Source organism: Anthonomus grandis, chromosome 9 (genome assembly GCF_022605725.1).
Source record: "Anthonomus grandis grandis chromosome 9, icAntGran1.3, whole genome shotgun sequence".
NCBI classification, from domain to species: Eukaryota; Metazoa; Arthropoda; class Insecta; order Coleoptera; family Curculionidae; genus Anthonomus; species Anthonomus grandis.
The window spans coordinates 10892817-10915595 of NC_065554.1; the positions used below are offsets into that span (position 1 = coordinate 10892817).

General features: G+C 34.1%; 1 protein-coding gene across 3 annotated transcripts in view; it reads right to left on the bottom strand.

The window, feature by feature from the left end:
• Positions 1-2736: 2736 nt before the first annotated feature.
• LOC126740322 (two pore channel protein 1-like) overlaps positions 2737-22779 on the bottom strand; it is a 37757-nt gene continuing 17714 nt past the window's right edge. For 2 of the 3 annotated variants that reach the window (XM_050446293.1, XM_050446294.1), the window contains 10 exons: positions 17783-17963; positions 17508-17726; positions 17326-17445; positions 15231-15399; positions 15005-15175; positions 14769-14951; positions 14582-14700; positions 10432-10538; positions 4581-4735; positions 2744-4052 (listed from right to left, as the gene is read on the bottom strand). In XM_050446293.1, the coding sequence (XP_050302250.1) occupies positions 4043-4052; positions 4581-4735; positions 10432-10538; positions 14582-14700; positions 14769-14951; positions 15005-15175; positions 15231-15399; positions 17326-17445; positions 17508-17726; positions 17783-17963 (1434 nt within the window). In that variant the 3' untranslated portion in view covers positions 2744-4042. Of the gene's footprint in view, positions 4736-10431; positions 10539-14581; positions 14701-14768; positions 14952-15004; positions 15176-15230; positions 15400-17325; positions 17446-17507; positions 17727-17782; positions 17964-22779 lie in introns of all 3 variants that reach the window. The other variant, XM_050446292.1, reaches the window with a different exon arrangement.

The following is a 22779-nucleotide window of genomic DNA, read 5'->3' on the forward strand; positions in this document are numbered from 1 at the left end:
AGAAGATAGAGGTTAAATGTTTCTACTTTTATCAGAGTTTATATTTTATTTCAATTAGAATAGCGCTTTAATTTTCATTATGCAATACACAGCGTAATAAATATTTTGAGATTACGATGTGGATTGGGTGGGGAAATACATGCATGCGCGTTGCCATATTTCGCCTTTAAGCATCTCTATATGGATAATGATCGATTCCCTCACCTTTATAAAGTGGAAGTGATAGCGAAAAGGATAATCGCTTCAAAGTATACCTATAGAAACCAACTTATTCCATGCCATTGGTTTTTCATATTTTGAAAGTATATACGAGTACATATCTATATTGTATTAACCCATTAGTGCATGAAGTAGGATGGGATAAGAAACACATAAGTTTTTTATTAAATTTTTGTTTAGTGTACTTCAAATAAGCAGGCAAATGTGGAAAAAAAACTAGAAATGTATACATTTGAAAAAAAGAACAGTCCCTTATGAGGGACATTATGCTAAAAATAACAAAATAAAAATTCTGAAAATATTCTGATAATCAACAAAAAATATATTCTTTGATATGCCTATTTAGTGTGATAAGCCTTGAAACATATTTTGGGGTGTAAGCCCGCATTACATTTTATGCAAACAAAATTTGCCTTTTTTTTGCAAAATCCATACCTTCTATCAGTCTCAGAATATTCCACCAAATGATTGATATTATCAAATCTAACATCCAGCGGTAAGGTTGGTCTTAGTTTCCCTTTTACAGACTTTACGTCATATGAATGCAGCAAAGCTAGGGCTACGTTTCTTCGAAATATTACTAAAGAAGAACTTATTGGATCCTCAGGGTGAATTATTCTCATAAGTAGCCACGCATTTACTATGGACACATCAAAAAGATTTGGCCACCACCATTTTCTTTGTCTTATTCGCGTCCTAGTCCGCGGCAACCATGTTGTCTAATTTATCTACTCCACCCAGCCCTCTATTATAATTATATATTATGCCTGGCTGTGGAACCTTTACCTTAGATTAAGTTTCTCTGCAGTAACGTGCAGCTGTTTTGTTTGCAGATACGTCAAAATTTGAAGCAGCTGTTACAACTTTGTTGTCCTTCCATTGAACAACTACATCTTGACATGCAGACTTATGACAGGAGCCTCTTTTTTCAGTTTTCCATTCTTGCTTTGACCTTAGTGGGCGATTTTTTACTCGATTTTCACGTAAAGTACCTGCGGCACAGTAACCATCCTGAGACAATCGACTAAGTAATTTTAACGAAATAAAATAATTATCAAAGTAAAATTGATAGCCTTCATTTGGTGGTATTTTAGCTTGTTGAATTAGGGATAAGACAACGTGACCTCCTCCATATTCTTTATTCTCGGAATAAGTTAAATTAAATTTGTTTGCCCATATAAATATCAAAAGCTAAATATGTTATGATTTCGTATAATGTTTTCCATAATAAGGAATCATGCTCTCATCAATACTTAGTTTTTCAGCAAGACCTCCGTACTTCCTATAATTTTCATTTAGCCGCCCAATAACCGGTCGAAGCTTATAAAGTCTATCATCCTTATCTATTTTGGAATTATCGTTCATGTGCAAATTCCGTAATATTGTCTCAAAACGGTTGAGGCGAATACTTTCTGCTAAGATTTTTGAAATATCATTATTAGCTCCCCAATACATTCGTTTGTTTGGATATTTAGCATACCCAGAAAGAGCTAAAGCACCGAATACAACATACAGTTTGTCATGACATAAATTTAAATTAAAATTTTTTTGAGATGCATACAGATTTGTTTGGGTAACAATATGTTCACACATCGTTGCATCAAAAAAAAGTTGAAAAAATGTTAGTGGGGAAGTAATATTCACTAAATCAGCTGGTGGCTGCTCGGGGACACACGTGGAATTTATAATAAAAGACGGCTCTTCGATATTCCAATTCCGTAATGTTTGAGTTGATTTTCCAACCTTTTTATTCTTGTTGAGGTTTCTGCTTGTGTTTTAGTTTTTTTTATAAAATGAGAAAGGGGAAGGTCATCTTCGGAATCATATTCTGCTGGCCTTAACTGGTGTACATAACTGCTTCGCATTCTGTTCTCAATATTGCCGCTCCCAAATGGTTTGGGTTAGCCTCATGTTCATCATCCGATTTATCACGTCTTCATCCATTAAAGCACCGTCATCGGGAGGAATTAAGTAAATGGAAGCTTTTTCGGGCTCATCATCTTCTAATTCTAGCAGTAATTCATGAAGATTCAATCTGAAAACAAACCGAACTTCAGTGGCTAAAATGCATGACGTCCCTCAAAAGGGATGGAAAAAATTATAAGTCGTATTAGGCAAAAATTTGTTCAAATTTTATTATAAGATAAAGACATATACAAAATTAAATGCCTTGTTTTTGATTTTAACCAAATTTTATGGCGTTAAGTTTCAAAATATTACTCAAAAATAAAACAATGCTTACCCGCCACCTGCTGTTGTGTATAAACTAGGGTCCATGCTGTTTTCCTAATACAAATTAAAATATAATATGGCAGTGGAATACGACTAGCTCGTTCAAAGTTCGTCAACAGACTACCGAAGTAAATAAAAACAATATTTTAATGTCTATTCCTGCAAGTCGACAAGCAGTGTTGCCATATTTTAGAGAGTCCCTTATGGGGGGCTATATGCACTAATGGGTTAATTTTAAATAAAACAATTATTTTTATTAATACAGTGTATTAAGTATAATTAAAATAATAGGTGTAAACATAATAACTTTTTATAAATATAAAATTAATACTGGAAAATGAGACTAAAAATAACTTAGTAAAAAGATATATAAATAATAAATAAATAACAACACCTAAAGGCATAGACTCTGCACTATGATTACTTATTTAGTAGGTTAAAATATTTATTGGCTATAAAATCAAAAATATTTTAGCTGCCATAAAGAAACAAACAAATAATAAATTATATAAGAGTTAAATAGAAATGCTTTGTTCGTAACTAAAAAATGTTAAAAAACCCTTATTATGGAATGTCAGGTTAATAACATAAAAAGCGTTGATTTTAGTAAAAGGGAAGACTATAAATGGTACATGACGACTGAAAAAACTAAGAACATTTTAAAGAACTGCAACTGGTATTAAGGCATTGTTGTTTCCTTCTCAATTGCTCCTAACATTATCTAATCTCTAAAAATATCAATATTTGTGCTAATACATCTTTGGTCCTAGCTATCCTTCTACAGGGTGTTCATTAAAGTCATGCTAATATTTAAAAAAACTTATCTTAAACATCATAACTTTTGTAAAGGGTGGTACATTTTTCAATTTTTTTTTAATAGTAGATAATATTGTAGATATCTTCATGAATTTGATACATGTCTTCTAAGCATCAAGATACATTTTACAAATATTTCTATGCGGGCAAGAAGACCAGGAGATTAAATTCGCTTAAATATTAATCATTATTTAAAAAAATGAATTTTATTATTAATAGAGTGGCGTCGTATTTTCTCTCCAAAAATATTCAACGCAAAACCCATCCGGATATCACTGGTAGAGAAAATAAAAACTTATGTAAAGCACAAAATTTATTATATCAGAAATATTCTATATTATCTTAATTATTAATAAAAAACTGATTTTGTTTTGAAAACTCTACCACGTTTCATACTTATATAAAATCTCAAGAGTTAAGACTTTTGCGACATACATTCATAAGAAGTTTTTTTTTTAAATGGGTCCAATAATCACCCATTTAAATATTAAGATGTCTTTATTTAACACACTGCAGAAACAAATTAATCCTGATTAATTTACACATTCTTAGTGATCTTAACTCACTACAACTACCGTTTTTACTACACTACAATAATTGTATGCATAATAATTTCTGCGACGTTCACCTTTATAGTATATCCTACCGATGTTCAGGTACAAAACATTGGATGACATGAATGAATGTAAATGTCAATATCGACTCAGTTAAAACGTACCTATACATTATAAAATAAATTGTTCACGTGATGAGTATTAATCCCATTTTAGAGCCGCTATACAATCCTAGAAGGAAGATTACAATTACAAATAATTTACTTACAATAATATTTAATTTACAGGTTGATGCTAATTTGATCAAATGTGTCATTTTGTTTACTAGACTAATGATTAGTCAATCATCAGACTCACTTAATGTTTCTAATTGTAACAACTTTATCAGAAAACGACTATTAAAATTTGAAGGCGAATGCAAATAATGTGCCTCCAATGTCAACCCTAAAATGGGTGTAAATATTACAGCAAAATTTCTCCCAAGAGTTTGATATAAATTATGTCAATATCGTCTAAAAATTGTTTAAAAATTAAGATCAGTATTAACACATATCAATCACATTAGCATTATGAGTTATAATATTAAAATAATAATTAAAGTGTAATAAACATATTTTATCTAATCTACTTTGGGCATGCAATAAATTCTTCATGCATTAAAGTCTTAAGTGGATGCAAAAAAAGTGCAAACTAAGAATCTCTATTTTTAGAGAAAAAATAATGATTGCTTTTTAGACTCTTTACTAAGCATTTATTAACCTTGCATTGATCTGTGCTTCTTCTATAATACTGTTGATATCCTGCCTTTCTTCATATTCAGCCTCCCTTAGCCACTGGGCAATTTCTGTTATGTACATGTGCCGTTGTAATACGTCTCGCGTTCGAGCTCTTCTGCCTATATAAGCCGATACACCCTAAAAACAATACTTATAAAAAATTATTTGAAAAAAAAAGGGTTAAGTAGTAAATAAATTTTATTGAAGAAGTCCATTTTGGAAGTAGAGTGAGTGATTAATAAGGAAGATACTTTATTAGAAAGTTTTAAGAGTTATGCATTACAATGAGATTACTCATGATCACTGGACTTAACACTTAGTTTTACTGATTACAAACAATCAAATACATAAGTATTTATGTTTTTAATGAAACAACCATAGTAACATTTTACTGTGTTTAATCTTGGTTTTCGAGTACTATTTATATCCATTGTATCGCCCTGAGAATGGCCTAATATAGACAGAAGCTTCGGAAATAATTTACTTTAAAACCTGAATTTTATTTGACCCCACATCCAATTAACTAAGTAAAAAGCATACAAAATGTTTGGGTCACACATTTAAAATAACACATTTATAAGTTGGTGGAAACAGACAGAACCTTTGATACAATGGGATTTTTGGAAGACGTAAGAAGAGATTATGGAATGGAATGGAACCATACCTACTCTTTGAAACCCATGCAAGAACCAACAGTCAACTTTGAAAATACAAAAACCAAATCTAAAGAAGTTTTTGCTTCAGTGTAAAAAGCATGAGGTATATATACGAAAAATAATAATCTACAAAATATGAAAAATAATAATCTACAAAATATCCGTAAAAACTGTTACAAAATATCTGTAATAACTTTGGGAACCTTGCCACAAGAACTAACAAATTTGGTTCCACAATTTAAAAAAAAATGCTTACCTTAAATAATAAAATTATATAAAATCTTAACAAATTAATAAACTAAATCGCTTATGCAGTGAAAGATATGACACAAATACAATAAATAAAGTTCTTAATATCTTAACAAACCACATAAATAATAAGCGTCGTGTTACCTATAAATCAGATAAAATTTTAAAAGAACATTCTAATATAATAACACCAAAAGCAGAAAGCAAATTTGAACAAATAACACTTATATTCCCCTTCCTAAATATCCTACTATTAATATTCAAAAAAAATAAAATAAAATAAAATACAGTATAACTTCAGTAATTCGGACACTCCAGTGATCCGGACACTTCTATTATTCGGGCAGTTTCTAAATTTTGCCCTCTATAATTCAGACGCAAAAATATTAACGTGTAAAACAATAGGAATTTTCTTGTCCCAAGAAGTAGCGAATAACCAGACAACGGGCCAAGAACAAGTCCGCGACAACAAGTTAAAAAAATTGCTCCAATAAGTCTGGAGGATTTGGAAAAAGTCACAAATTCTTTAAGAATTATTGATCCAGAAAATAATTAAATAAACAGCGAAAACATTACTAAATGGGCTGTGGGGGAACAATAGATTGTAATAGATTTGACCGAAGAAGAGCTGGTACAAGATGCCATAGGAAACAATATCGAAAATCAAAACGAATCTTCTGAATCGGATGAGGATGTTATTACACAGAAAGTTGAAACATATAGATGCGGTCAAAGCGCTTTCAATAGCGATTAGGTGGTGCGAGAAGCACAATCTGGCTATTGAAGAGGTATTGCTGCTAAAAAGACTTAAAGAAAAAACAACTGATATGGCCACATCCAAAAAAATTCAAAGTAAAATAGATAGTTTTTTTCTGAAAAGTAATTCTACTGTTTAATTATAAATTTATATATAAATTATACCTGATGAATAAGCACATTATGTATTATATACATTATTATGTAAGTTTAAAAATGTTTGTGTACTTACTATTAATCTTATAATAGTGTTTTTATATATAAAATATATAAAAACACATCTTATGATATGTTTTTTCTGTATCCTAAAAAAGAGAATATAATATTTTTTTTTAAATTTAATGTTTTAGTTTTTTTTAACTAATATTTTAAACTCACTCCAGTAATCCGGACGCCTCGCTAATCCGGGCATGTAACGCAACGATATCCGAACTACTGAAGTTATACTGTAATTGAAATACTGTTCAAGTTTCTTACATCAGATTTTCAAATTATAAAAAAACTAAAATAAACCACAAAGAAAACCATCCACTTAAGTCTATAGTTCATTTTGTAGGCTCTCTGCTATACAGTCTCTCTAAATATCTTGCTATTTTATTACATGATGCTTTTGAGAAAGATGAACAGTATACCAAAAATTCTTTTGAATTAGTCTCAACACTTCAGAATGTTAATATACCCCAAAATCATATTCTGATTTCGCTAGATGTGGTGTCATTATTTACCAATATTGAAAATTGATTTGACCTAACTATACAACTTGTAAAAAAGCATTAGTCAAAAATACAACCATATTGCAATCTGACAATAGATCAATTTCTTCAGTTATTAAATTTCACCTTTAAAATAATTATTTTAATTTTGGAGCAATTTCTATATACTGATCTTTGAGTTAGGAATGGGAATTGTCTCTCTCCAATTCTCAATCATCTCAGAACTACAAAATAAATGCTTGTCACAACTTCCTTTTAAAGTTTCCTTCTTCAAAAGGTACGTGGACGATATCATTATTTGTGTACCAACTAATAAAAAAAATTTCAAACTGTTCTTCAAACTTTTCACCCTAAATTACAACTTACCATTAAAACAGAAAAAATAATAATATATCATTGTTAGATCTATTAATTATCAGAACTGAAAATAACACAATTAATACGGAGTGTTATCGTAAACACATCTTTTCCGAACTAACCAGTTTTCTTAACTAACCAGCGCATGTGTCCGTTTAAACAAAAAATTATTGTTTGACATAAAACATAAATATTTATACTTTTGATTGTTTGTAATCAGTGAAACTGATTACAAAGTTTTTAAAGACTTACGTCTAAGAATGGTCTATCAAAGTTCGGCCAAAAAAAAAAAATGAAGACCAAGTCTGGGATCAATGAGATCAATTGTAAGGATTATGAGAAGAAGTACAAAATGCAAACAAGAAGATTTATAAGAACAATTAATGTCAAATTTAAAGAACATGTAGCTCATGTGAAACATGGAAGAGTTGAAAAGTCAAGTTTGGCTGAATATGTTTTAAATACTGACCACTTTGTAGGAATAGACAACTTAAAATTACTTAAACCAGTAATAAAAATCAAAAAATTAGATGCATACAAAACTTTAGCAATATTCAAAAACATTTTTAATAGGGATAAAGGTCCACTCCCTCATAGTAGATATTTCGCTCTATTAGATAAATTCTTAGTATGTAAGGCCACTTGTAAGTTGTTTTAGTTTAGTTTTAATCTTCTCCCAAAGATGCTAACATCGTTAGCGAAACACGTCTCGAGAATAACGTACACAATTTTGGTTAGTAGAAAAAGTGTTTTGTGATCTTACTGTGATTGTGTACGTTGATCCGTTCTGCTTGAAAACACTTGTCGTATTCCCTAATGTTTGCATTTGGAGGTATCAGGAGGGTACACTATGTCCCATTTTGGTTGTAATTGGAGTATCTCGGTTATTATTAAAGATAGAACCTCAGGGTGTTCTCAAATCTGTGCTACATTTTTTTCGTGAAACTAATAATAATGCAAATAGAATTAAGCTAAAAAATGTTGCTTCTGAGAAAAAAACAAAAAAATTGGGTATTTTCATTGTTCGATATCAATCCAAGATTAATTAATATTGAATATTTTTATTTTTTTTATTTTTCGGAATGTTTAAATTGGGAAATCATAGGATGGTTCTTTAATAATTAACCATTTTATTTAAAATATATTTTTCCGCAAAAATACTCACATTGTTTTGCAGGCTTGTAACCTTACTGACCTTGCACAATGCACAGGAGAAATGCATTGCCAAAAAATTGGAAGGTACGCGCAGTAGTACCTTCACACACTTGCAACTAAGTTTTGTAAAACAGCTAACCGCTAACAGCCTTATACATATTGACCGCCGGTGATTGTCATGCAGTAATACTTTAACGAATTAAATTAAACTTATAATAACGACTTAAATTAAACTTTACCTAAAGTGTGAGTGCCTGATATGGAAGGAACGATGAACTGGTAGCGCTACCAAGCCCGACTTCAACGAAGCAAGGTAAGCCTTTATGCATCACTAATGTGCGTTTGAACATTTAATGAAAAAAAAAACGAAGAACCATATCATTTCTCAATCTATCTAAAAAACCTAAAACAGTCTGACACTAAATCAAAAGTCTGACGAGGACATTCATTTTTTTAACAGTAAATTACTTTAATATGCCGCTTACTGAGACACAGCGCATAGAAATCTAGATGATAATTGGCTATGGTAATGGAGTTAGAACACATCAGGAAGTTTGGGAGTTATTTAATCAAAAATACCCCAATCGTCCGCCAATATCGCAATAGACAGTTAGCAAGATTGAGCAGAAGTTTAGTGAATTTGGTCATGTAAGAGATGTTCCTAGATGTGGTCGTTCTCAAGTTGATTAAAATAAGCAGTTAGAAGTTTTATTGCCGGTTCCAGATAATCAGCATGTAGCATCTAGGCAGGTAGCAAAGGACATGGATATTGGAAAAACAATTGTTTTTAAAATACTACATACGAATAAATACCACCCTTATAGGATGCAAGTTCATCAAGAACTCTTGAAAGGAGACTTTGAGAGGCGCCTTGAATCTTGTGAGCTTTTGCAAAATATGTGTTTGAAGAATCCAAATTTAGTGAAAAATTATGTTTTTTTTTCGATGAAGCCACCTTCTGCTTGAATGGTGGCGTAAATACACAGAACTATCGGTACTGGTCCGATGTAAATCCACATTGGATGATGGAAGGACATACACAATTAAATCGAAAAATAAACGTGTGGGCTGGCTTTGTTGATATTATCGGGCCTTTCTTTTGTGAAGAAAATTTAACAGGAGTGATACCTGAGTTTTCTAGAAGAGGAACTTGTTCCAGATCTGGTAACCCTTTTTCCCGAGATAGAACTTCCGGATTTGCCACACCATAACATCTGATTTGAAAAAGATGGTGATGCTGCCCCCATTTTGCTATGGAAGTTCGAACTTATTTGCACGACACTTTCCCAAACAGGTAGATTGGAACTAGACTTTTTTTTAATGGGGATACCTTAAAGAGAGAGAGAGAGAGAGAGAGGTATTTAAAAGTCAACCAGCAAATCTAGATGATTTAAAACAACGCATCCGTCTTCGAAATACGTCAAATAACGCCCGAAATGGTTCGAAATGTGCAGCAGGAATTTGTAGGTCGATTAGGCAGTTAGTGGTTAGACCTGCGTTAGCCAGTTGACTAACGGAGGACATTTCGAACATTGCTGAAATAAAATTATTTTTAAGTTTACGAAGCTTTGTGTTCGATAGAATAAAACGTATCAAAAATTATTTTATTTTTCTTTTTCTTCATGATCTTTTTTGAATTTTCAAATTTTGAATGAGAATAACTCCAAAACGCTTGGACTTAGGTATAGCACATGTTTCATGAAAAATGTTTAGAATTGTAAGAGCAATCCAAAAATGCAATAAAAATTGTATACATTTTTTTTTGCAAAATATGCCCCGAAAAAAAAATAAAACCGACGGGACCGACTATCTTTAAAAAAAAAATTTTTTACGAGATATTGAATTTGTTCCTTACTTTACGACCAACCTGTATAGGAAGATTTTCTCTTATTTTTAGTAACAGATGCGGCTGATATTTCGGGACACCTTGTATTTGTACAATACTTACCCCGTAAACAAAGTCCATTTGTAAAGATTCCATCATTTTTGGATCGTTAACGTGCCGCTCTAACGAATGCCAGTCCACTACCACTTCTTCGTGAAGCATCAGTTCCTCTAAAAATTGTAAAATGTAATCATATATAAAATGTTTCGTAGCAGTACTGATTGTGATAGTGAATAGTATTTCCACAACCTAGCGACTGATGCAGGTTGTTTCAGTGAAATTAACAAAAACATAGTTATTTCCATGTAATCATGCAAAGATTTAGGTCATGCAAAGCTTTAATTTTTCTCAAGGTATCTTCTATTTAAATTCCTGTTTGCCTCCAAGTCACCATCCGACATCACAAGATCTGTATCGTCCGCGAAGCATATCACTAACACTGAGCCCAAAACCATTCCATATAATACACCAAATTTCGCCAATTTATTTGAGCTTAAAATATCACATATTTTAACACAATGCATTAGGGTTTTTATGTATGATTCAAAAAGTGAATGGACAACGCCCCTTACTCCACGATGATGTACAGTGTCGAATGCCCTGCCCAAGTCTGAAAAAACACTCAAGCATTTCTTTCACTGAATAAAACTTTGGTTATTGTGCGTTATGAAACGGGATACGGCATCTAATGCACATCAGCCTCGAACATTGCAAAACTAGTATACAAAAAACATGTTTGTCTAGGATTGTATCTAACGATGTATTAATCACTGCATACCATGCACTAATTGGGTCCTAAATCTCTAAGATTTTTCGATTACAACGCAGGGCCAATCAGGATGACGCTATAGAATGTAATATTTAGCACATAGCTCCTTGGTGGTTCTAGTAATAAATCCAGAAATTTTTTGAGCATTTTCTACTTTAGATAAAATGCGTTTAGAAAATGAAAGGGTGGGGTCAAAAATTACTCCTAGATCCTTCTGCTGAGTTACTTTTCAAAGTTCTTCACCACTTACGGTGCAATTAAAAATTATGGGAAATCATTTAGGGTGTCATTCACCCAAGCACGTAATATTTATTTTAATTATTACAAAAGTCTCTTTAAGAGAATCATGGGCGACTTCTTCGAAGGACAATGTATTTTGTAAATAAACGTCTCTGTAAGTTTTTTGTCAAATAGGATCTGATGCATTTATTTTTACCTTTTGTATATGATACCATCACAACAATTGTTCAAAATGTCTTCCTCCAACCTCAATACACCGATTTAAACGCTGCACATGATTTCGGCGGACTAAACTAAAAATTTGATCCTCGTTTTGAATGATTTCCAATGCTGCTGTTATTCGTCCAATTAAGTCTAGCTCTGATTCTACTGGAATTTCGTAGACTAAAGACTTTACATGTCCCCACAAGGAAAAATCGAGCGACGTTAAATCGGGTGACCTAGGAGGCCAAGAAACTGCTCCACCTCTGGCAATCCAACGGTGCCCAAACCGCTGAGCCAAATACTCGCGTACTTGTACAGCAAAAGTGAGCCGGCGCTCCATCATGCTGAAACCACATTTGCTGTCTAACGTTTAGTGGAACATTTTCAAGGAGTTCTGGGAGAACTTCCTCCAAGAAACGCAGATTAATAGGTCCTGTTAACCGTTCCGGTAGAAGGTATGGCCCAATTAAATAATCATCAACAATGCCTGCCCATACATTGACAGACCAACGATTCTTATGTTTTCTTGGAAAAATTGCATAAGGATTGTCTTCGTCCCAAACATGGCTATTTCTACTATTAAAAATACCGTCTCTTGTGAAAGAGGCTTCATCGGTCCACAAAACATATCGTAAAAAATTTGGTTGTGCAATGATGTGATCCAGAAGCCATCGACAAAATTGAACTGTAGGATGATAATCGGCTGCAGTTATACCTTGAACTTTCTGGAAGTGGTAAGGATGGAGTTGTTGCTCGTGTAGTACCCGCTAGACAGAAGCGTTACTCGTATTCATATTCTTAGCGACGTCACGTGTGCAATTTGATGGTTCATCGGCAACTCGCTGAAGCACCTCTTCTTCAAATTCAACCGTTCTTACGGTTCGAGCAACACCAGTATCATGCATCTTGGTCTTAAACATGCCTGTCTCAGCGAGCCGCCGATGAACCGCAATAAACTTTTTGTATCCAGGATGCTGTCGTTCGGGATAACATTCATGATACAACCGCGATGCTGCTCGTGCATTGCAGTTTGTTGCTCCGTATGCCAAATGCATATCCGCCAATTCTTGGTAAAGTTTTCCATTAGCAATAAATGTTTAAAAATTGTAAGCTATAATATTTTTAAATATGACATTGACAATTGACATTGATAAGCGTTGATTTTAAACAATTGTTGTTGTGGTATCATGTACAAAAGGTAAAAATAAATGCAGCAGACCCTATTTAGGTAATTAATGTTTTTTATAAATTTTAATGCGTCTTAGGGCCGTAGTGGCAGAGTGACGCATTGCCGGACATGGGTTCCTATACTCAAATGGATTCTTCTGTTGCACTGAACAACCCCCAGAAGTTTGATCCCATAGTTCTGAAACACCCTGTATAAGTTTATAGGCTTATTTAAATTAAACGTCCCCGTGTATATCTAAAATGACGTGTATTTTTTTTAAGAAATTATTAAGAGTGGTTCATTTTGAAATGAAAGCACTGTATATTTGTTTTAAAAAATCGCTATGAATTTCTCATGACATAGAACTCTATGACATTATCCAGATCTAAATGGAATACTAACTGTAAATATGAAGAAAGTAATTAAGTACTGTAGACTGACCAAGCTAGATTTGACAATCGGGTGCGTCGATATCAATGATCGAGGAAAGACACCACTAGAATTCCTTACGGACACACAAATGACAACTGATCGAGGAAGGTCTTGACATCACTTTTAAAAACAGCAAGATGCTATATACAAAGTGTCTATAAATTACAAAAATCTTCTAATAAAATTTCTTCGTTTAGGCCCGTTAGTAATTTATAAAAACTAATCATACTATTTTGCCCAAAATTTAGTACATTGACATAGCTTTATGTGTCAAAAAACTCATAATATTATTATAATTAATATAAGTCTATTTTTTAATAATTGCTTGTTTCGGATTTCGCCAATGGGACGAAAGGGTTTTGGGAACAAAATTTACATGAACCAACTCATTTCTTACAATGAAAGTGTTCTTGATAAGACTCGACTTTTTAAGAAGCCTATTATCTATTTTTTATACTAACTTATCTTGTTTCAAAGTTGCTTGCCGATAAAGTGACATTGTTTAAATGATTTTTTGTCGGTCTACACATTTTTACAAAAAGTTTATAATATGTTGGCATAATTTTACTAGAAAAGAAAACAAATATTGAAATCAATATTGATTGGGTATAGCAATTAATTTTTTTTAGTATTTTCCTGTTTATGATTTCTACGCTTGGGTAGATAAAAGGTTTTAAATTCAAATTTAGATTAAACTAACTTATATTCTACACAAAATGCATTCAGTTTTCTTATCACTAAAAAAATCCATGAAGAAAGCCCAAAAGCTCATCCGTCAACAGTACTGTTTAGATTTTCTTGAAAGGCTAGATGAAGAGCCTAAATTGAAAGAAAACCTCATCCCTTGCGATGAATCCGCGATTATCCAAAAAAAGCAAGGAATAAGCAAATAAATTAAAGCAATTTAAAGCTTTAAAGCAAATAAAATGCTAATCATTTTTCGACATTAACGGTCAAACTGTAAACCGAACTCATTATTTGACATTTTTGACAACACTGCGAGAGGGAGTTTTTAAGAAACGGCCGGAGTTCTCGGATCTTGCGCAAGGACAATGCACCTACCAATGACGCACTTTAGTGCTCGAACAGGCGCCTAATTTAGCACCCTGCGACTTTTTCCAGTTTTCATAGATGCTGGTTCGAGTCGATGGGAGAAGTGAAGCGAAAATCAGCGGAGTTCCTTAAGGTGCTTACCAAAAAAGACAGCATTGTTTTACCAATGAAGAAAAACAATGGCACGATGTATGGCTAGGGGATGGAACTACATTTAAGGGAAATGATTGATTTTTAAAATGTGACTCTTTCATAGGCAACATCGCCTAACTACTAACTTGAGATTAACGAGATTCGTTAACCTCAGCTAACACGATCAAAGCGGCCGCTTTAAAATAAATACTTACCATCTTTTTTCGAAGTCTGCTGCTTATACTGTATCCTGAACCTAAAAGCTTCCAGTACTGAGGCAACCACAATAGTAAGCACAACCATTGTAAATAGATAGAATATCATAAAAAAGAGCCTAAAAGTTAATAAATAAGCTGAAAGCTGCAAAATAATTTGTTAAAATTTTGAAAAGTTCACACATACCTTGAATACGGTGCATCGGCAACAAAAGCATACGCATCCATAATAATGAACCAATTATTCACTACTGTGAGTTCAAACAGGGTCACTCCGGATGACAGTAGGTCCGAAAAATTATTAAGATAGTAGTAACCTATGCCGGAGTTGCTGATGTTGTATTTGTAAAACGGTTCGACCGTAGTACCTCTGAAAACCACTAATCATACAGCGGTCAAGATTCAAATTAGAGAAAAACTTACACGCAACAATTCTGTAAATTATAGTCGGCAAACAGTTCCATTCCGACAATGGCGAAAAAATAATACATTACCATCATTACTACTGCGGTAGACCACATGAGCGGACTTAACAGAACTAAAGTACCAAATATGTCTCGGTAACGCTTCTTAATTTTGAAAAGCCGAAGTACCCTAAAAGTCAATAAAGACCCCTTAGAAATGCGATTATACATTTCGGTTAATTTACCTTAAAGGTCTAAGGATAACAACCGCTGTAAAGCCAGGAGACATTAAGAGAATGGCAGATCCACAAATAGCCATGACTGTGACTGATAAGTCATAGGTATTCCATCCTGATGACACATATTCGGTCCAGCCAAAACTTATTATTCTCATCATGGCTTCGATTAAAAACACTAAAAATATTTTGTTTCTAAATTTCTGTTTAATGGATAAATTTTCGGATTGTCAGAAGAGTTTTTTTAAAATTTAAAGCAATTATTTGGCTTTTAGAGAGAATTAGAATATACAGGGCATCCGTAAAGTAACGGATAAATTCAATAAAAATTAAATGAACCGTTTTTGAAAAAATGCCTGAACCCGTCGATTTTAATATTTGGTTTGGGGTTTTTCTACGTGGAAATTAAATATACAGGTTGACTCAAAAAAAAGATATGACGTCATCAATACGTTTTGTAAATGATATGTTCGTATGAATATGTTTTTTAAATGGAAGCCATCATTTTTTAATGCAGAATCAGAAAGAACGCATTTTTTACAAAGGTTATAGTAGAAATGAATAGTGGTTACATAAGCAACTTTAAACTATAAAAATAAAAATTAAAAATTAAAGAAATACCTATCTAAATTAAATGTTCGAATTGAGCACCGTTAACAAGCTGATAATAACCAAGGCGATTTAAAAATTATTTTTGAACGTTGTCAATGATATCTGGAGTAATATTTCTAATTTGCTGGCGTATTTGTTCTTTTAAGTCTTCTAAATTGCCGGCCCCGGCAGCGCGGTGGATATATACCTGCCTAGTAGTCGTGTGGTCCTGGGTTCGAGTCCCAGACTTGGTCGTTTGTGATGTCCGATTTAGTTTAAATACTAAAAAATTATATAGAGGCTTTTCGTGACTAAATGTGCTCAGCACAAGGTCAATAAATGAATTAAAAAAAAAAAGAAATCTTCTAAACTCACTGGTTTAGTGACATACACTTTACTTTTTAAGTATCCCCATAAAAAGTAATCGAGGGGAGTTAAATATGGCGATCTGGGTGGCCATTCAATGAACTCTCGTCTACCTATGCAACGATTTGGAAAACTTCATGTAGTTAATTGCGAACGGGTAAAGCAATGCTGAAGAAAAAGATCACGTTGCTGCATGTCGGGTTCTTCGTCGGGGTTGTGTATCACATTCTGTGAACCAATGAGGGTTTTCGGTCGCCCAGTATCGACAATTCTGTCTATTCACATGGCCGTTTAGAGTAAACGTTGCTTCGTCAGAAAATATCCATTTTACAAAATTATTGTTATCATTACATAATTGCTGCATTTGCTCACAAAATTCATTTCGGCGATCAAAATCGTCTTCCGATAGCAGTTGAAGTAAGAATATTTTATAAGGGTGGAACTTTGCTTTTTACAATGCTTTATGCACAGTAGATCGCGATAAATCAACATTGGAAGCCGTACCTATGGCTTTGGGATTATCCTGGACCATTAACAGATCTTAAGCACATCTTTTTCAGTTATTGAACCCCGACCAGCTTTTTGAGTATCCCGAACATGCCCGAATTTACGAAACTTTGCTTCAACTCTGCTTACCATCCTTTGGCAAACAGGCGACCGATCAGGATGAGTTGCATTAAATAATTGAACCACCTCCTTTTGAGTACGTGACGACATATCTCTGAAACCAATCATTCACAAGATTTCAATTCTTTCACGTTCGGGTAATTTTCTCATATTTCATACAATAACAGTAGATATTAAAGTGTAGTTACTATAACACTGCAGGATGACGCTGCTTTCGCCTCTCAAATAGAATAAACACCACTTGCAAATGTAAAGATACTTCAAATAGTTGCACCAAAATACATTCAATTTTTGACACTGACAACAGCAACTAAAAAACCAAAATACCAACATTTAATTTAGATAGGTATTTTCTTAATTTTACATTTTATCATCATTTTTCGTTCAAAATTGCCTATGTAACCACTAGTCCTTTGTAACATATAATAATCTTTCTTCTGTATGGCACTAACCGTATTATAACCATTTTTATCCAAGGTGCATAAAATAAAATCCAATAAACCTTAATTTTTCAACTTACGTGCATAGAACAACCAAGAATCCCATGAGGCACAGAATTGTCTAGCGCCTTGTTCCAAATCGATGGGCGACCCGGCTACTCTAATAAACATCGTAACACCATTTGTAATGATTAGAGTATCTGACAAAAGCATAATAAAATTAACATTTAAAAGCCCTGAGCTTTACACATGTAATTCTTACAAACAATATGCTCAAAATAGGGCCATGATACAAATGAACGTGCTGTTCTACAAAATATCCTTAATGGGGGCCATGCGGCGGAAAACCATGGATCAGGTGGATCCTTAAGTCTCCATCTGAGGCTCACAGCATCGTAAATATTTAAAAATTCATCTTGGATTAACATGCCATTATTTGAGGCGTTTAGTTGACGAAATATTAGAACCACATCTCTTTGACCTATAAATGATTTTTTTTTATGATACTTACTCGTCACCAGAACATTATCTACTTACTAGTTTTTGGTGCGAAATATCTCATTAAGCCTTGAAATTGTTTAAAACGTATATTTTCAGGATTTTGCCTGCTAACCAATAACCGAAAAGCCAGCTTACATGCTTGCCTTTTATGTAACAATAATTTTCTAAATTTGTCTTTTTCTATTCCTGTAAAAGTTTCATATACGACGGCCAACATCTGAAAACCAGCAAATTAAGTTTCAATAATTTCCAAAACAAGTTTTAACACAAATCACTCTAACCCAAATGGGGAAGTCAACGCGAATCAATTTCTGTGATATCAACTAAAAGGTCTCAGATAAACCGCATGCATGACGAACATTCTGGCCTAGGAAAGATAATGATAATTTATTTATTTATTTATTTATTATTAACAAACTCTACAGAGTTACTCACTCCAAATGGTACAAAGATGTATCCTAGGCGTAAAAAAGATAAGCCTAAAGCTAGACGTAACTATGAATTTAGAAGTCTTTTAAACGTTCCAATTGATGAGGAAAATAAATCGACGTTTGTGTAATTTTTGTTGTAATTTCTAGCAAGCCGATCCAAAAAGCAATTGAAACCATAATTTGTTCGATGTGGCCGCTCATAAAAAAGGCTACGAGTTTGTGTTGACCTTGGTGGTATTCTGATGTGGATTCCTGCAAGCAGCTCGAAACAGTCAATGAGGTTGAATTGAATTGAATTGAATTGACGAAACAGTGGGCTGCCAAGGCAGTTGTGCATATAGGTCTCCTGATGGACCCGTCATGCCCCACCGGGGGTTACCAGAGCCCAACGGCCTTAGAGAAACCGATAAGGCTCTCTGGTCTGAAGGACTTAAAGTCGCTCGGTACACTGAAAGTGTTACCCAAGTATTTGAACCTGGCGCGCGTGAGTGCTGGGCACTCCCCGACTACATGGTCAACGGTTTCATCCTCCTCACAGCACCATCGGCATTCCGGGTTGTCCGCAATACCGATAGTATGGAGATGGCTTCTTAAGTGCCAGTGACCGGTTAAAAGACCTGTCACTAGCCGAATTTCGCGTCTTTTTAGGCGTAGTAGATTTTTGGTGAGACAGGCAGAGAGCCCACCTATGTGCGCTTTGGCCTGTCTCATACCAGAGGACTCAGTCCATCTTCGGTGAGTCCACTTGTCCAGCAGACCCCTCATTGAAGCGACCGCAACGCATTTGGCGATACCAACTATGGGTTCCGGCCCCATCGGCACATTCGCGGATCCCAGTCTGGCGAGAGAGTCCGCTTCCTCATTACCTGCATGGCCTGCGTGGCCAGGTATCCAGACGAGCTGGACCCTGCATCTAACCTGTACCAGTTTTTTCAGGACTTTTATGCACTCTAGTATAAGCTTGGAGCTTACCTTTGCGGCCGTGATAGCCTTAATGGCAGCTCTGCTGTCCGAGCATATTGATACAACTGTATTGCGGTGTCCGCTGCTTAGGATTTTCTGTCCGCATTTTAATACAGCGAATACTTCGGCCTGGAAGACAGTGGCGTGCTCCCCCAGCGAGTATAGTCAATGAGGTTGTTTAGTAATTTAAAAAGGAAAATTGCCATTGCATCTTCTCTTCGCTTTTTCAAAGTGGTTAATCCTACTAATTGTATTCCTGTTGCATAGGGAATGTCTCCGTATGGAAATCGATGTTTGTATAATTAAAACTTAGCAAACCTATACTGCACACTCTCAATCCTATGGTGCTGCTACTGATACACCGGTGGCCATATTATACTCTTGTACTCCATGAAGGGTCTGACTAAAGAGTTGTAAAGAAACTGGATGGCTTGAGTATCGTAAATATGTTTACATGTCCTGCGTAGAAACCCCAACATTCTACAACCCTTCAGCACATTGGCGGCTTGCTAATAGGGGCGCAAGGGCGCGCGCCCCCCAGTAATTTCATTAAAAATTACTTATTTTAAATTTCAAATATAACGACCTTATAATAAGATATTCAAATCAACAACCAAATTGCTCCTGGCATCCTACGTATACCGCTCTCTGTCTCGCGCAAGGTACAGCTCATCTATCTTCCTCTATTTGTCGTGGGGCGCGCTCACATCCGCGTCCATAATTTGACCGAAAAGCTACTCTCGACGACCCATCTTCTCGGCTTTTGTCACGCTCGTTACCGATAGCGAGGCGCGCAAAAATTTAGCGTCCCAGTTTTATCGTGGATTTGGCTTTTGTTTTAATGTTTTGTAAATCGGACAGCAGGCGGCAGGAAGATGTTTTTTATTGTTTATTCGGCAAAATTTCGTTGTTAATCGGTTCCGCGATCGGTGGTTTGTGTGTGTGTGAGTATTTCGAGTGTGAACAATACAATAATTACTATTGAAAATTAATAATGAATCGTGTAAGCTTTTTTATTAACTGTAATTTTTCAAATCTTTCACTGGAAGAAAAAGTAAACATTAAGACTTTAGGCAGACCTTTGCCGGATTTAAATATTACTCTCTAAGATCTGTCGATATTTAAATCAAGCATTGCCAAAATAAGAAACGACACCGATAATATTAAGGCTAATGTAGAATTAAACTTTGAAAGTGTCAAAAGAAGAAGAACTGACGATAACTTGAGAAGTATTATTGCAAAAGAGGTATGTGAGGCAGTTGCTACCCAAGCGAAGGACAGATTTTCCTATCGAGATCATCTTCAAGCAGCTAACTTGTTCGATAAAGAAGCGTATCCAAAATATAACAAGACCTTTCCAGTGGATATTTTAGATAATGTAGTTATTTAATTTTTTTTTTTGTTTAATTTTTTTTTTTTATTTTTTTTTCGGCATACTTAATCTCATCGCCATAAATATCAGGCGTAATAATATTTGACGTAATACCCAATATAATAAGTAACTCATTATGAATTCGTCACAACAATACAGATTTTACTTAAATATCATTGTGACGACCCCAATGACAACTGCAGAGGCCAAGCGCAATTTTTCCACCGAATAAAAACCTTCCTGCGAAGTACTATGCTTAATGAAATACTTAATGCTTTAGCCATGATGTCCATCAATAGAAATTTAGTGATGGAAATAAACAATTTTGATAAAAAAGTCATGGAAAGATTTATAAATATGAAAGACCGTCGAGCAGATTTTCCTTTTAAGAAATAGGTAGCTTAAGTACCTATTGAACATTTATTAATAAGTATAATTTTTCTTCACGTTTTAAAGTTACTTGTTATTGTTTTTAAAACCGCAGAGAGGTGGCAAAAATATGTTTGTGCTAGGTTCATGGGATTATGTGTAAATGTGATTGTTTTGTAACAATGTTCTTTATTTTTGATTGCCAAATTAAGACATTTATGTGCAAACTTTTTGTGATTGTACCATGATGACTGCAAACCGTCATGTCTCAGATATTATACCATATACTTAGGTACGTCCAGTTATATTTTTTTATTTATTAGTAAGTATATATTTATTTGGATTTGCGCGCCCCTCCATAGTCAAATGTCACGAGCCGCCACTGCAGTTCAGCACAATGCTGTCAATAAGTTAAAATTCAGTTCAGGATCGAACAACACACCTAAATCATTGATGCATTGACCGACTCTAATAAGACATTACCCATATGATAATCATAAATAACCTGTTGCCTACGTCTATAAAATCTCATTATCTTACACTTAGATACATTTAAGGACAAACAATTTTCTTTACACCATGTAATTAATCTTGAAACATCTTTCTAGATAAGTACACAGTCGTCAATGCTGTTAACGCAACAAAAAAGTTTTAAATTATCGGCATATAAAAGACATTTACAAACTTTAAACACCGATACTACATAATTGAAAAACAACAAGAAGAGAACTGGACCAAGGTGAGAGCCTTGTGGCACACCTGATAAGACATTGATTTCTTTTGATACTGCTCCACACAGTTTAACACATTGACTTCTGTTGTCCAGGTATGAGGCAATCCATGCTAGATATGCTCCTGTTAAACCCATAGCGTCCAACTTTGCCAAAAGAAGCTCATGAGAAACAGAGTCAAAAGCCTTTGAGATGTCAGTATATATTGCATAGACTTGCAGTGCTGATTCAGTGTTTTCCACTATATAACTTTGATAAATGGCCAGATTAGTCGTCGTAGATCTCCCTCCGAAAAAACCATGTTGTTTCACCACAAGGGCGTTCCTGTATGTTTCGAAGATTTCGTCTGTTACTATTGATTCGAAAATCTTTCCAAATATTGAAAGAAGTGAAATCCCTCTGTAATTCTTTATATTGGTTTTAGAATCAGGTTTATACAGTGACCGCCTAAAGTTCGATAAATTCGATAAAAATTAGAGACATTGGAATTTCGCCTAAGGTACTTGAGGGGCATAAGGCCTAGCTAAGAAAAAAATTGAATAAAGTGAAACACTGTAATGTTAATATTAAGTTTAATACACCAAAGTGCTTATAAGGTTATATTAATTTTAACAAAATTAAAAAAATAATCTCTAAAAAAACTAGAAAACAAAAAATAAATATTAAGAAAAATAACGCAAATCGGCCTTATTATCCGATGGAGGTTTAATAAAGCCTATACATAAAAATGGCACAACTCGTTAATTGGGCGAAGTTTAGCAGCCATCGGGACACTCAAAATCATCCATGTTATTGACTGTTAAGCCAACACATTCCTCATGGTACCATTTAAGACATTTGCTGCACTGCCTCATATCGGCCTGCCTGTCTTCCTCACATCCATGGCAATACCATTCGGTACTTAACTTTTCCCTGGATCTTTCAATATCTTTATTCAATTTGGCACGACTTTTGTTCTCCTCGGTAAAAAGATCTCTAGTGACTGGAGTTCCTTTGTAGTTTAGAGCTTTTTTTCGATTTTTTTTAGGTTTTTCATTAGTTTTTACTGGTGTGGGCAAAAGCTCATTAAAAGAAGTGACTTTTGTTGTTCGTCTCTTTAATTCAGCAAGAGGGATATGGTCATCAGTCGAATCCGAGTCAGAAGAGTAAACATTGGAATAGGAAAAT